Source organism: Pteronotus mesoamericanus, unplaced genomic scaffold (assembly GCF_021234165.1).
Source record: "Pteronotus mesoamericanus isolate MK-2021 breed Mesoamerican mustached bat unplaced genomic scaffold, CSHL_Meso_final contig_25, whole genome shotgun sequence".
NCBI lineage: Eukaryota > Metazoa > Chordata > Mammalia > Chiroptera > Mormoopidae > Pteronotus > Pteronotus mesoamericanus.
Window position 1 is genome coordinate 40471489 of NW_026555105.1, and position 15693 is coordinate 40487181.

At 41.1% G+C, this 15693-nt stretch overlaps 1 protein-coding gene across 2 annotated transcripts in view; it reads left to right on the plus strand.

The window, feature by feature from the left end:
- KIZ (kizuna centrosomal protein) overlaps positions 1 to 15693 on the plus strand; it is a 163407-nt gene that overhangs the window by 87941 nt on the left and 59773 nt on the right. The window contains exons 9-10 of one of the 2 annotated variants that reach the window (XM_054574142.1): positions 2377 to 2542; positions 3478 to 3543. In XM_054574142.1, the coding sequence (XP_054430117.1) occupies positions 2377 to 2542; positions 3478 to 3543 (232 nt within the window). The remainder of the gene's footprint in view (positions 1 to 2376; positions 2543 to 3477; positions 3544 to 15693) is intronic. The other variant, XM_054574140.1, reaches the window with a different exon arrangement.

Consider the following 15693-nt stretch of genomic DNA (forward strand, 5'->3'; position numbering starts at 1 on the left):
ATTCTTATAGATATAAACTTCTTTATCAAAAAAGTAAGAGATATTCTAGAAATATGTATAATGAATAATGAAGATAAATGGGATAAAATATACAAAATAAATGGAAATCTGAAGTATGCTCACCACTTACCCCACCATGGTTAAAAAAAAGAGGGCTCAGTTATAGAACTGATGGCTGTGATTGTTTTCTTGTCAAACATACAAAGACTTATTAGAAGGATGTTTGCAGTATTATTATAGCAATTTATTCTATGTTCTTTTGAAGCCCCGTTGAAACCCAAAGAAGCCAAAGGGGATCTAACATGAACGGGATACATAAAACAGTGTATAATCATGGAGAGAGTAGTGAATAGTTATCTGAGTCACTGACAGTCCAAAACAGTTTCCATGTCTGCAGATTTTATAGTAGGAAATGTAGAAAGCTTCAACAACCTTTTAACAATTTTATTTTTAAAATGTGTGTGAAGACTGGCTATTATGAACTCATGCCAAGAAATTATTAGTTATAGTTGTTGCATAAGGTAATAGGCAGAAATACATATTTGAAGTGCTCTCAGAAAGCTTAAATTATTTGAGATATCAGAAAAAGAAAATTACAGCTTTACAACTACAGAATCTGGGCTAGTTCTTTATGTTCATATTCTGAAGTACTTTTCTTATGCCCAGGATTATTGGACACACAGAATGGGAGCTTAACTCTTTGTGAGGACAGCCCAGATCAGGACAAGTAGAGATCTAGAGATGAGGCATGCCAGGATGGTATCAAGAGCGCTCTGATGGTTGAGAGATAGCAGTCAAAGAGCTCATACTACTCTTCATCCCTCTCTTCTGGAAGAAGCTGAAAGCAGATATGGAGCAGTGGTCCACATAGGCAGCTGAGATTGGGCTCTGTGGCAGCCAGTGATAAGAGCCAGTCCTGGCCTGAGCTTGAAGGAGAGGACTCTGTACAGAACCCCAGCCTGCAGAAGCAGGAATACTGTGCAGATCATCCCAACAGAGAGTTACCACAGCTGAAATAAAACCCAGGGACTGCTTTATACAAATAGAAGGAAAGCTTTCAAGGCTGAGACTAAGTCCTTTGGCCAAGGACCCTAGAACTCCTTAAATCTCTCAAAATCAACTGCTCCAGCCTCTAGAATAGGCCATGGGTCCAGGAAGCCAGCTAGTCCTAGAGAGAGCAGAGAATAGGAACCTTGCAGGAATATCAAGGCTGATTATAGTGGTCTTGTATTTTCAAAACCAAATTTACAAGGCCAGATCTTCCATGTTCTGTCTGCCTCACTGATTCTCCCTGTTAGTGCATCTTTTTTCATGTTAATTACAAGGAAAGACTTATCTTGTTCACTAGATAATTACATTGTTACTACTTTGCTCTTGGATTAACATGGCTGGTGAGGCTTTGTCCAGCCCAGTTTTCATATTAATGTGTAGCGTCTCATCTCCATTTCCCAAAAATTAGGTTGGACACTGCCTTGTATGCGCTACTGTTGTCAGATACCAATGAAAAGTTAGCACCACACTGAGGTTTCCTTTCCCAACCGCTTGAGCAAATCACTTCTGAGTAGGAAGTAAAAAAGAAACATATTCTGGCAGCAGGATGATGTCATTATTGGTTGTTTTACTCTTGTTACCAGCATATTTTTAGGAGTATTGACATGAAAATTAGGAGATATGTGTGTTTACCTGTCCTGTTAATTGCCACTTTTTCTCCACCTGTCAAATTGGCTGTGATAAAATCTGTGCCCACCACCCTGCCCAGGACACATAAGGTGATAGGGGTAAGACAGTTTGGTGCCCTTTGAAAAGTCTCCCAAGCTCCCCAGCAGACTTAGCAGCAGAGCGTCTTTATTCTTGATGGAAGTTTATTATTTAGAACAGTTCTCTTTTTTGATTAGTGTCTCCTCCTCAGCTACCAAGTTTTTGTGCAATCATCCCATTTGGGGGAAGTTCAGGGGTCATTTGTAGAAGGATGGGGATATAACAAGGTCATATTTTTCCAGATCTCTTTCTCAATCCAAGCCAAAGGATTCATGCAATGAAAGAGAGAATCTTGGCTAAACCAGCCCAGACTAACAGAAATGGTCATATCTCATAGACATATTTACTTCACAAATAGAACACTTCTGCATAATATTCAGTCCTCAAAAAATGTATTATTTCTAGTGTAAGTTGTAACAAATTAAATTCTGCTGGAAAATAATCAGATGTTACTTTATTTTGAAGATGTTTTAATTTCAGTTAAATGTCAGAAAGCAAATTAAATTCTAAGTAAAGCTTAACCTAAAAATGTATTTGAAGGCTGGGTCTTTGAAATGAAGGGGAATGTAGCTACAGTTTGTTTTTATTTCTTTGTGCTTTCTTTTAAACACACTGTAGGCACCATCATTATTGAAAAGAGCCCCTACAAAAGAGTGCAAGGATAAATCAGCTTTTCACAGTAATGAATCAACTTGCAGCTTGCCATCTATTCTCAATGACAATAGTGGAATAAAGGAAGCAAGACCCACTCTTTGGTTCAACAGAGTTCTTACAAGGGAACAAGGTAACTATTGCTAATGGTTGGTCCAGAGAAAAAATTCATTCAGAGTCAACACAACTCTCTCTTTCTCAAGGTGTACCTATAAAATAAAGGGGACGAGAGAATACCTCTGATTTTAATATGCATAATAGGTTATTTCTACTATGCCACATGTCAATAAATACATGATTTTGTTTAGTCTAACAAGAATAGGAAACCTAACTGTAAGTCTACAGTTATGTTGAATGTTCAATAAATTTAAGTTTTTATAAGTTATGAAATCTTAACAAAACTAATCACTGGGAAGTAGATAATTTTCATCATCCTACAAAGGTGAAGATGATTCCATTATAATGATTCCATAAAGTACTTCACATAAAATACTGTGAAATTTTTGATATCACTTAATAGAATAAACTCATAATTCATAAACATTATTTTTAAGATTGTCTTTATAATACAATATTATAAAAGTCTAAACAGATGAATAAGAATCAATGAATTTATTCCCCTCCAAATTTAAAATCCAATATTTAGTATCCAGAAATGGTGATTATTTTAGCATTACTATTAAGATCTGTCAGTAAACTGCTATAGTGGTATTTCCAAGTTAGCTCTGAGTTTCTCAGAATGTAACCAGAGGTTGATATACATACAAAGGAATTAAGGCTCTCTTCTTTTAAGCCCTATTCAAATTTGATAGATGGCAAGATAAATTATTTTGCATGAAGACTACATAGAGATTCTACCTTAGTTTTAATATAGATTCCTTTTAGAAATAGTACTATTTCAGGCAAGAAATAAAACAAAAAAAGGATATAGAGAGACAGTGAAAAATAAGAGGAATGGTGGATAAAAAAACAAACAAAAGCTTAGTCCATAAAGATAACCCTGACATACTTTTTTATTATCATGCTTTTAGAAGTTCCACATGACATACTTTTTTATCATGTTTTTAGAAGTTCCAAGTAGCTGCAGAGACGAAAGCAAAGAAGAAAGCATGGAGGCAAAGGTTCCAATCATGGGTAAAGTTATGGTTGCCTAAGAGATTCAAACACAGAATTATATAGTCAGAACATTCTAGGTTAGTGGTTTGTGGACTCTTCTGAGAGCAGGTATGTTCAACTCCTACATGCTTGAGCAGGAGAGTAATTATAAGAGCACATAATCATAACATGAAAGCTTACATTAACACAAACTAAGGTGGAAAATAACCATGTCTATTGAATTCTTCATAATTATGATATACATTTACACATGTGAGTATCCCCCATCATATAGCTTTTCAGCACCTGTGTCTATGTGAAAAGTTCAGTTTCCATGGGGAACATACAGTCATTATCTGGTAAACTAGAGATGTTTCTGATTTTACTCTTCTCTTTCCTATGATAATTGAATTATATCATTAAAATAAGAGCAGGGAAAGAAGTGCCAGACAGGAAACTTGCTTGTGCCTGTTACAAAGCATATCTGATAATTAAAAAATTTTAGCAAAAAGGTTTCATCAAGACCTATCAAGATGAAGGTATAGGTAGACACTCCTCACCTTCTCCCACAACCATAGAAAGAATTACCACCAGATCTCAAAAACAAATAACAGCCTGAACCATCAGAAAATCAGGCTGTATAGAAGTCTGACAACCAAGAATTTAAAGAAGCCACATTTATCCAGATGGGTAGAAGGGGCAGAGGTGTGGAGATGGAGCAGAGAGGCAGTGTGGAGCTGAGAAACGGTGGTGGCAGCAAAATGGATGGTCCCATGTTCACATGTAGTGGATGAAAATCAGGAGGGATACCTAGGGAACACGCAATACCAGCCCCAGGCCAGACTGAGCAGCCCAGCACCAGGAGATAAACCCTCATTGCCTCTGACTGTAAAAACCAGTGGGGATTGGAGTGGCAGAATAAAATGCCAGATTTTCACCACTTAAAGGGCCTGTGCGGCCTTAGAAAATAGGCAAACCCCATGGCAGCAGCTGGAAGGGCACCAGTTGCATAGGGGAGATGAGTGAGGAGACTGGAAGTAGGATGAGAATGCTGGGCAGGCCTCCTGAAGCCAGGCATTGACACTGTCCCCTCTCCAGTAACATCCCCCCACACACACAGCCACAAAGCAGTGAACTGGGTTGCCCTACCCTGGCAATTACCTAAGGCTTGGTCCCACAAAATTTACACATACCTTTTCTACATAGGCCAGACTACTAAGACAGGGATTAAAAGCAGCTCTAGCTAATATACAGAAACAAACACAGGGAGGCTGCCAAGTGAGTAATCAAAGATATATGGCCCAAATGAAAGAACAGAACAGAACTCTCGAAAAAGAACTGAACAAAACTCAGATAGCAAACCTGTAAGATGCAGACTTCAAATCACTGATGATCAGAATGCTCAGAGAAGTCATTGAGTACAGCCACAAAATAAATGAAGAAATGAAGGATACGTTAAATGAAATAAAGAAAAATCTAAGGGAACCAACAGTGAAGGGGAGAAAGTCAGGATTCAAATCAATTATTTGGAACAAAGGGAAGAAATAAGCCTTCAGGGAGAGAGGCAAGATTGCAGAAGAGTGAATGGAAGTCACACTGACCTCCACCCAGGACCAGTCTGGAATTACAACTAAATTGTGTAAAAATCACCCAGAACAAACAATTGAACAATAGTGAGAGAAGCCTTATAACCTCAGACAGAAGAATCAGCTTTGGCACAACCTGACTGGTAAGGAGTATGGTGGACACTCGAAAAGGCTGGCTGGATACCCACAGGCAGCAGCGCCAGAGAAATATTTAAACAGCCACTTGGATCTCCCCGAGAAGAGTGGGGTCTAAAACATAGGCAAGGATCCCCAGCTTATGGCACCAGAGCCAGAAAAGTACACAGGTAATAGGCAGCTGTGAAAAAGCGGCAAGGTTGCTCTCTGCCAGACATGGGCAGCCCGAGATGCAAAGAGCTGTTTAAAGGGCCAATGCATAAATTTTTACTTGCACCCACTTACCCTGGGCTTCAGCAAAGGTAGGGTGAGAGTGGGCTAGACATGCCTGAGGAGAGACTAGAGAAGGAGGCTCTGGAGAGAAAACTGAAAGGAACAGCCTGTGGGATCCTGGTGTGGAGTCATCACCCATATGGCAACAGCCATCTTGCTGAGGCAGACAACTCCCCTAAGCAGCAGCAGCTAAGAGGAGGGACTCTGCCCTGGCTTTGTGGTGCTTAAGCCTGACTGCTGAGTGAAGAGTAGCAGCCACAGATGATAAATCCATGGCTAAAGGGGGTGCCTAGTGGACTAGAGACACTTGAGGAGAGACAAGATGGAGGCATTGGAGAGAGAACTGAGAGAGTAGCCAATGGGATTCCAGTGCTGAGTCGTCCCCCATGTGGCAGCAGCCATCTTGCTCAGGGAGACCACTCCCTTGAGTGGCAGCAGCATGAGAGGAAACAATAGCCCTGCCACGAGGAGGGATTCTGCCCCGCCCTGTGGTGCCTAAGCCTGACTGCTGATGAAGAGTGACTAGATTAACAACTGAAGGAGACAGTCGCAGACAGTAGATTCCAGGAAGTCTTGAACAGAATGCCTAAGGTCAGACAGAACCAACATCTGATATCATCAGAGGTAGATCCAGAAGAAAAAACAGTGAGAGTCAACATAAATGGCATAAAATGCATCCAAAGAGCAGGAAGTTCAGGATATCAAGGAGACTTCAACACTGAATCTCACAGGTCTGCTACCATAGAAGTTCACACCTCAAAATCTTGAAGTCAAGACAGATCAATTTAAGAAGCATAAGCCAAAAAGAAGAATCTCACAAATAATGGGAATACAAAGGAACACCACACAGTTGAAGAGAAAGAAGGAATACCCAGAAAGAGAACTAAATGAAATAGAAGCAAGTAAACTCTCAGATACTGAGTTCAAAACAATGGTTCTAAGGAAGTTCATTGAGCTCAATGAGCTTGGAAAGAATTACCAAAAACTGCATGGAAGCTACTAGGAACTTATAGCATATTATATCAGCATGAAAAAGGACGTAGGAACTATCAACAACAGGCAAGAGGAAATGAAGAATACAATTTCTGAGTTGAAGAGCACAGTAGAAGGAATCAAAAGCGGGCTAGATGAAGCAGAGGATTTAATCAGCGAGTTAGAGGACGAAGTGGAAAAGACATCCCAGAAAGAGCAAGAAAACGAAAAAATACTCAAAAAGAATGAAGAGGCTTTGAGGGAAATGAAGGGCAATCTGAAATGTAATAATATCTGTATAACAGGGATACCAGAAGGAGAAGGAGAGGAGCAAGGGATAGAGAACCTGTTCGACAAAGTAATGATGGAAAACTTCCCTTATTTGAGGAGAGAGAAAGTCACACAAGTCCAGGAAGCACAGAGGGTCTCATTCAAGAGGAACCCAATGAGGCCCACTCCAAGACACATCATCATTAAAATGGCATATATCAAAGACAGAGAATCCAAAAGGTAGCAAGGGAGAAACACGAGTAACATACAAGGAAGCCCCATTCCGCCTAGCGCTGACTTCTCAACAGAAACAGTACAAGACAGAAGGGAATGGCAAGGAATATTCCAAGAAGTGAAAAGCAAATACCTGCAACCAAGACTACTTTACCCAGCAATGCTCTCAATTAAAAAAGGAAGATGAAATAAGGAGCTTCTCAGACAAAAGAAGGCTAAAAGAATACACCTCCACTAAACGAGCACTGCAAGATATGCTAAGGGGACTACATTAAGAAGATGAATAAAAAGGGTGAGAAAGAGAGGGACACAAGTACAAAGGGAAAAAATGAATAAGTACCTATCAAAAATAACTTTAAATGTAAGTAGATTAAGCGCTCCAATCAAAAGACACAAGGTAGATGAATGGAGTAGAGAACATAACTCACACATATGCCACCTACAAGACACCCACCTCAGAACAAAGGACCTACACAGACTGAAAGTAATTGGATAGAAAAAAATACTCCACACAAACAGACAGGAAAAAAAGCCAGGGTAGCAATATTTATATGACAACATAGATTTCAAAACGAAGGCTATAAAAAAAGACACAGAGGGCACTTCAGAATACTCAAAGGAAGAATCCAATCCATCAGAAAGACATAAACATTGTAAACCTACATACACCCAACATAGGAGCACCAAATATATAAGGAAAATCTGGAGGACTTCTAGAAAGATATAGACAGCAACACAATGATAGTAGGGAATTTGAACACCGTACTGTCAATAATGGTTAGATCTTCCAAAGAAAATATCAAGAAGGATATTGTGAAACCGAATACCACATTAGAGCAAATGGACTTAACTGATATATATAGAACCTTTCATCCCAAAGAAGCAAAATACACATTATTTTCAAATGCACGTGGAACATTTTCAAAGATAGACCTAATGATAGGACAGAAAACAAGCCTCAATAAATTCAAGAAAATTGAAATCATAGCAAACATTTTCTTGGACCACAAGGGCTTGAAACTAGAAACCAACCTCAAGGAAAAAACTCAAAAACATTCAAACTCATAGATACTGAATAGCAATACTATTAAACAATGAATGGGTAATAATGAGATCAAACAAAAATTAAAAATTTTCTGGAAACAATGAAAATGAACATGCAACAGTCCAAAACCTGTGGGGCTTAGTGAAGGCAGTCCTGAGAGGGATGTTCATAGCAATATAGGCCTACCTAAAAAAGATAGAAATATTTCATATAAATCGTCTAACCCTGCATCTTCAAGAACTGGAGAAACAACAACAAACAAATCCCAGAGCGAGCTGAAGGAAGGAAATAATCAAGATCAGAGCAGGATTCAATGACAGAGAGACTAAAAGAACAAAGGACCAATACATTCAGTAGTTGGTTCTTTGAAAAGATAAACAAAATTGACACCAATTTAAGCAGATTCATCAAGAAAGAAAGGGAGAGAACCCAAATAAATAATATCAGAAATGAAAGAGAAATTACATCTGATGCCTCAGAAATACAACAGATTCTAAGAAAATACTATCAACAATTACATGCCATGAAATTTGAAAACCTGGGTGAAATGAACAAATTTCTAGAAACATATCACCTTCCAACACTGAATGAAAAGAAGCAGAAAGCCTGAAGAGACCGATAACAGCTAGTGATATTGAAGCAGTAATCAAAAAAATTCCCAACATGCAAAAGCCCTGGAATGGACTGTTTCACAGAATTTTACAAAACGTTTAAGGAAAAACTAACCCCTGTCCTTCTCAGACTATTCCAAAAAATCCAAGAAGAGGGAAGCCACCCAAACTCCTTTTATGAGGCCAGCATCATCCTAATCCCAAAACCAGATAAAGATACAACAAAGAAAGAAAACTACAGACCAATATCACTGATGAATGTAGACACTAAAATCCTCAACAAAATATTGGCACACTGTATCCAGCGATACATTGAAAAGATCACCCACCATGATCAAGTGGGATTCATCCCAGGGATGCAATGAAGGTTCAATATTTGCAAATCAATAAATGTAATACTTCACATAAACAAAAGGAAAGACAAAGATCACATGACCATATCAGTAGATACGGGAAAAGCATTTGATAAGGTACAGCATCCATTTATGATGAAAACACTCAGCAAAGTGACAGTTAAGGGGGCATACCTCAACATAATAAAGGCTATATGAGAAACTTACAGCCAACATCATACTCAGCAGGCAAAAACTAAACACTTTTCCACCAAGATCAGGAACAGGACGAGGTTGTCCACATTCACCCCTTCTATTCAACGTAGTATTGGAAGTCCTAGCCACAGTCATCAAAGAAGAAAAGGAAATGAAAGGCATCCAAATTGAAAAGGAGGAAGTAAATCTGTCATGGATTACAGATGATGTGATAGTGTACCTAGAAAACCCTATAGACTCCACTGAAAAACTACTCGACATAATAAGTGAATTTGGCAAAACAGCAAGCTACGAAGTCAATATTCACAATTGAAGGCATTTTTATACACCAACAATGAATTATCAGAATCAGGAGAGAAAGATGGCGGAGGAGTGAAAGGGAGTCACGCTGACCTCCTCCCAAAACCAAACTGGAAATGCAACTAAATAATGGAGTAATCACCTGGAAAGCAGTGGAGCGATAGTGGGAGAGGAGCCTTGGTGCCGCGGACAGCAGATTCGACTCTCACACATCCCAACGGGTGAGAATTGCGGTGGAGGCTCGAGAGGGTGGGCTGGGTGCGCTCGGGCACTGGCACCAGAGGGACATTGAAATGGCCAGTTAGCGTCCCCCCGAGAAGAACAGGGTCTGAATCATAAACAGGAACCCCTAAACTACAGCAGCTAAAGCCGAGAAAATACAGACAAAACGCAACCCCAAAAAGCTTAGGGGCGCTCTCTGCCAGAGACAGGTGGCTGGGGATGCAAAAAGACATTTAAAGGGCAAACGCAAAAGTTGCAGCGGCAGCCACCCTCCTTGATCGCTGGGTATAGGCGGCAGCAGGGTGGGCTGGTGCCTGGGAAAAGACTGATGAGGAAAACTTTGGGAAGAGAACTGACACTGCGGCCGGTGGAGCCCGGGTGATAACGCACTTCCCACTCTCCAGCTACCATCTCGCTCAGGCATAAGGGAATCAATTAACCTGCCTTTTGTGCGCTCCGCACACAGCTTGTACGCCTGTGAGCTACGGGGCTGAGTGCAGACTGGCTGGGAGAGCCTTGAGAGACTGGAGACGGAGGCATTGGGGAAAGAACGGGAGGAGGAACCGGGGAGTACCGACTCCCTCCCCGTTCGGTAGTCTCCATTGTGGGCTGGAAAGGCGCGACCCCAAAGAGGCAGAAGCGGGGCGCGCATGAACCAGACTGCCTGCGATTGAAACGTAGTCCGCACAGGGGTTGGATCCCTGGCCGAAGGGGTCACAGAACTGCCCAGAGGTCCCTGAGGGGAGACTAGAAACGGAGGCATTGGGGAAAGAACGGGAGGAGGAACCGGGGAGTCCCGACACCTTCTCCTTGCCGAAGACTGCATTGCGCGGGAAGAGGCCACACCCCCAAAGAGCCAAAAGCCGAAAAGCACACATAGACACCCCCAAAACACCCAGAGCAGGCGCGCACACTTGCGCCGAGTGACTGGCGAGGGTTGGCGAGCATGTGTGTGACCCACGCGGGCTGGCGAACGCTTGCACCTGCCGGCAAGGCCTCACACAGACTGGCACCCATACGGCCTGCAAGGGATTGCACAGAGGGGCAAGGGCAGGCATAAATTGACCTCCCCACCGCGATTGCGGAGCGGCCCACAAAATAAGTAGAGCTGCCCAGAGTCCCTGGAGGAGAGACCAGAAACAGGATTAACCGGAGAGTCCTAGAGCTGATTTCCTCCCATTTCCATAGTCCCCATTTGGCGAGGGCAAGCAACGCACCCAAAGAGCCAAAAGCGGAGAAAACACACAATAGAAGACCCTAAACTGACCAGTGCCGCGAAGCTCGCGTGCCAGGGAGGCCAGATGAGCACGGGAGGTCGCGAATAAGCCCCCTGGTCTGGGGCAAACACATGCGAGCCCAGCAGGTGGGGGACCCCGCCGCGCTGGGAGCACGCTCAAGGAGCTCTCGTGAGAGCGCAGAGAGATCCCAAAAAATAGCCCAGCCCTGACCGAAGGGGTCACAGAGCTGCTCCAAGCAGGAGTCAGACACAGGCATTAGACTCCTGAAAGGCTCAAACAAACAACCCAAGGCCCTATAGGGTCAACAACTGACTTCATCAGAGGCAAGCCCAGAAAGAAAAGTACAGGACAAAAATACTTAACAGACTCTCAGAAAAATGGGAAGAAAAAGAAGTTCCCCCCAAATGAGTGGAAAAGGGGACTCCCCACAGAGAGAGCTCAATGAAATAGAGGCAAGGGAACTATCAGATATGGAATTTAAAACAATGGTTCTAAGGAAGCTCAATGGGCTCAGCCAGCTCAAAGAAAACTATGAGAAACAGGAGAGAAACTATCAGGATCTTACAGCAAACTATATCAGCCTGGAAAAGGACATAGAAACTATCAAGAAGACACAAGAGGATATGAAGAATACCATTTCTGAATTGAAGAACACAGTAGGAGGAATCCAAAGCAGGCTGGGTGAAGCCGAGGATCGAATCAGTGAGATGGAAGACAAGGTAGAAAAAAGCTCCCAGAAAGAAGAAGAAATGGAAAAACGGCTCAAAAAGAATGAAGAAGCATTTAGGGAAATGCAGGACAACCTGAAACGCAATAATATCCGTATAATAGGGATACCAGAAGGAGAAGAAGAGGAGCAAGGAATAGAGAACCTCCTTGAAAAAGTAATGATGGAAAATTTCCCTAATTTGAGGAGAGAAAGGCTCTCATGGATCCAGGAGGCACAGAGGACCCCACTCAAGAAGGACCCAAGGAGGTCCACTCCAAGACACATCATCATTAAAATGGCAAATGTCAAAGACAAAGAGAGAATCCTCAAGGCAGCAAGGGAGAAGGAGAAAGTAACATACAAGGGGCCCCGATACACCTAGGAGCTGACTTCTCAACAGAAACACTACAAGCCAGAAGGGAATGGCAACAAATATTCCAAGCCATGAAAAGCAAGGGCCTACAGCCAAGGCTGCTCTACCCAGCTAGGCTCTCCATTATAATAGAAGGAGAAATACGGAGTTTCCCAGACAAAAGAAAGCTAAAAGAATACATCTATACCAAACCAGCACTCCAAGATATGCTAAGGGGACTGGTTTAAGCAGATGAAGGAAAAGAATGAGACAGAGAGGAACACAAGTAGAAAGAGAAAAGATGAGTAAGTTTCTATCAGTAATAACTCTCAATGTGAATGGACTAAATGCCCCAATCAAAAGACACAGGGTAGCTGAATGGATAAGAAAACATGACCCACACATATGCTGCCTACAAGAGACCCACCTCAGAGCAAAAGACCTACACAGATTGAAAGTAAAGGGATGGAAAACAATATTCCAAGCAAATGGACATGAGAAAAAGGCTGGCGTTGCCATACTTGTATCAGACAAAGTAGATTTGAAAGCAAAGGCCATAAAGAGAGACCCAGAGGGGCACTTTATCATACTTAAAGGAAGAATCTATCAAGAAGACATCAACATTGTAAACTTATATGCTCCCAATATAGGAGCCCCCAAGTTTATAAGGAAATTGTTGGATGACTTCAATAAAGATATAGATAGCAACACACTGATAGTAGGGGATTTCAACACCCCACTGTCAAAAATGGACAGATCTTCCAAACAAAACATTAATAAACATATTGTGGCGCTGAATGACACACTGAATCAAAGAGACTTAACTGACATATATAGAACCGTACATCCCAAAGAAGAAAAATACACATTCTTTTCAAATGCTCATGGCAGTTTTTCAAAGATAGACCACATGATAGGACACAAAGCAAGCCTCAGCAAATTCAGGAAAATTGAAATAATACCAAACTTTTTCTCAGACCACAAGGCCTTGAAACTCGAAATCAAACTCAAAGAGAAACTTCAAAAACTTGGAAACTCATGGAGACTGAACAGTACACTATTAAACAATGAATGGGTCAATAATGAGATAAGAGAAGAAATCAAAAAATTCCTGGAAACAAATGAAAATGGACAGACAACTGTCCAAAACCTATGGGACACAGCAAAGGCGGTCCTGAGAGGGAAGTTCATAGCAATACAGGCTTACCTTAAAAAGATAGAAACATTTCAAATAAAAGACCTAACACTACAACTTCAAGAACTGGAGAAACAACAACAAATAAATCCCAGAGCAAGTAGAAGGAAGGAAATAGTCAAGATTAGAGCAGAACTGAAAGGCATAGAGACAAAAAGAACAACTCAAAGGATCAACCAATCCAGAAGCTGGTTCTTTGAAAAGATTCATAAAGTTGACAAGCCTTTAAGCAGACTCATCAAGAAAAAAAGGGAGAGGACCCAAAGTAATAATATCAGAAATGAAAGAGGAGAAATAACAACTGATACCACAGAAATACAAATGATTGTCAGAAACTACTATGAACAATTATATGCCAAGAAATTTGAAAATCTTGATGAAATGGACAAATTTTTAGAAAAGTGTAATCTTCCAACACTGAAGGAGGAAGAAACAGAGAGCCTGAACAGACCGATAACAGCTGGGGAAATTGAAGCAGTAATCAAGAAACTCCCAGCACACAAAAGCCCAGGGCCAGATGGTTTCCCAGGAGAATTTTACAAAACATTTAAGGAAGAGCTAACCCCTGTCCTTCTCAGACTATTCCAAAAAATTCAAGAGGAGGGAAGACTCCCAGACTCCTTCTATGAGGCCAATATCACCCTGATACCAAAATCAGATAAAGACCCTACAAAGAACGAAAACTACAGGCCAATTTCGCTGATGAACATAGATGCTAAAATCCTCAACAAAATATTGGCAAACCGCATCCAGCAATACATTCAAAAGATTATACATCACGATCAAGTGGGATTCATCCCAGGGATGCAGGGATGGTTCAATATACGCAAATCAGTAAACGTGATACACCACATAAATCAAAGAAAAGACAAAAACCACATGATCATCTCGGTAGATGCAGAAAAAGCATTTGACAAGGTACAGCACCCATTTATGATCAAAACACTCAGCAAACTGGGAATAAATGGGGCATTCCTCAACGTAATAAAGGCCATATATGAAAAACCTACAGCCAATATCATATTCAACGGGCAAAAACTGAAAGCTTTCCCACGAAGGTCGGGAACATGACAAGGATGTCCGCTCTCACCGCTTCTTTTCAACATCGTATTGGAAGTCCTAGCCACAGCGGTCAGACAAGAGAAAGAGATGAAAGGCATCCAAATAGGAAAGGAGGAAGTAAAACTATCATTGTTTGCAGATGACATGATAGTGTACATAGAGAACCCTGTAGACTCTACCAAAAAACTCCTCAACCTAATAAGTGAATTTGGCAAAACAGCAGGATACAAAGTCAACATTCAGAAATCAAAGGCGTTTTTGTACACCAGCAATGCAATAGAAGAAGAAGAAATCAGGAAAAATATACCATTCGATATAGCACGAAAAAAGATAAAGTACCTAGGGATAAATTTAACCAAAGACACAAAAGACCTGTATGCAGAAAACTATACAACATTGAAAAAAGAAATTAAGGAAGACACAAATAAATGGAAGCATATACCGTGCACATGGATTGGAAGAATTAATATCCTTAAAATGTCCATACTACCAAAAGCAATTTATAGATTCAACGCAATCCCTATTAAGATACCAATGACGTATTTCACAGAAATAGAACAGACATTTCAAAAATTTATATGGAACCATAAACGACCTCGAATAGCCGCAGCAATTTTGAGAAAGAAACACAAAGTAGGAGGGATCACAATACCGGACATCAAACTCTACTACAAAGCCACTATACTCAAAACAATCTGGTACTGGCACAAGAACAGACCCATAGATCAGTGGAACAGAATAGAAAGCCCAGAAATAAGCCCAGGTCTCTATGGACATCTAATATTCGACAAAGGGGGCAGAAGCATAAAATGGGGCAATAACAGCCTCTTCAACAAATGGTGTTGGGAGAGCTGGATGGCTACATGCAAAAAATTGAAATTGGATCATCAGCTGACACCATACACAAAAATAAACTCAAGATGGATAAAAGACTTAAATATAAGTCGCAACACCATCAAAGTCCTAGAGGAGAACATTGGCAGGAAACTATCAGATATCCCACGCAGCAATTTTTTCACTGATATGTCTCCTAAAGCAAGGGACATAAAGGAAAGAATAAACAAGTGGGACCTCATCAAAATAAGAAGCTTCTGCATGGCTAAAGAAAACATCAGCCAACTGAAAAGGGAGCCAACCATTTGGGAAAATATATTTGCTAATGATACATCAGATAGAGGTTTGATCTCCAAGATATACAAAGAACTCACTGGACTTTACTCCAAGAAGACAAACGATCCAATCAAAAAATGGGCAAAGGACCTGGGCAGATGCTTTTTCAAGGAGGAGATACAGAGGGCCCAGAGGCATTTGAAAGGATGCTCTGCATCACTAGCCATCAGAGAAATGCACATCAAAACCACCATGAGGTACCACCTCACACTGGTCAGAATGGCCATCATAAACAGATCCACAAACAACAGGTGCTGGCGAGGCTGT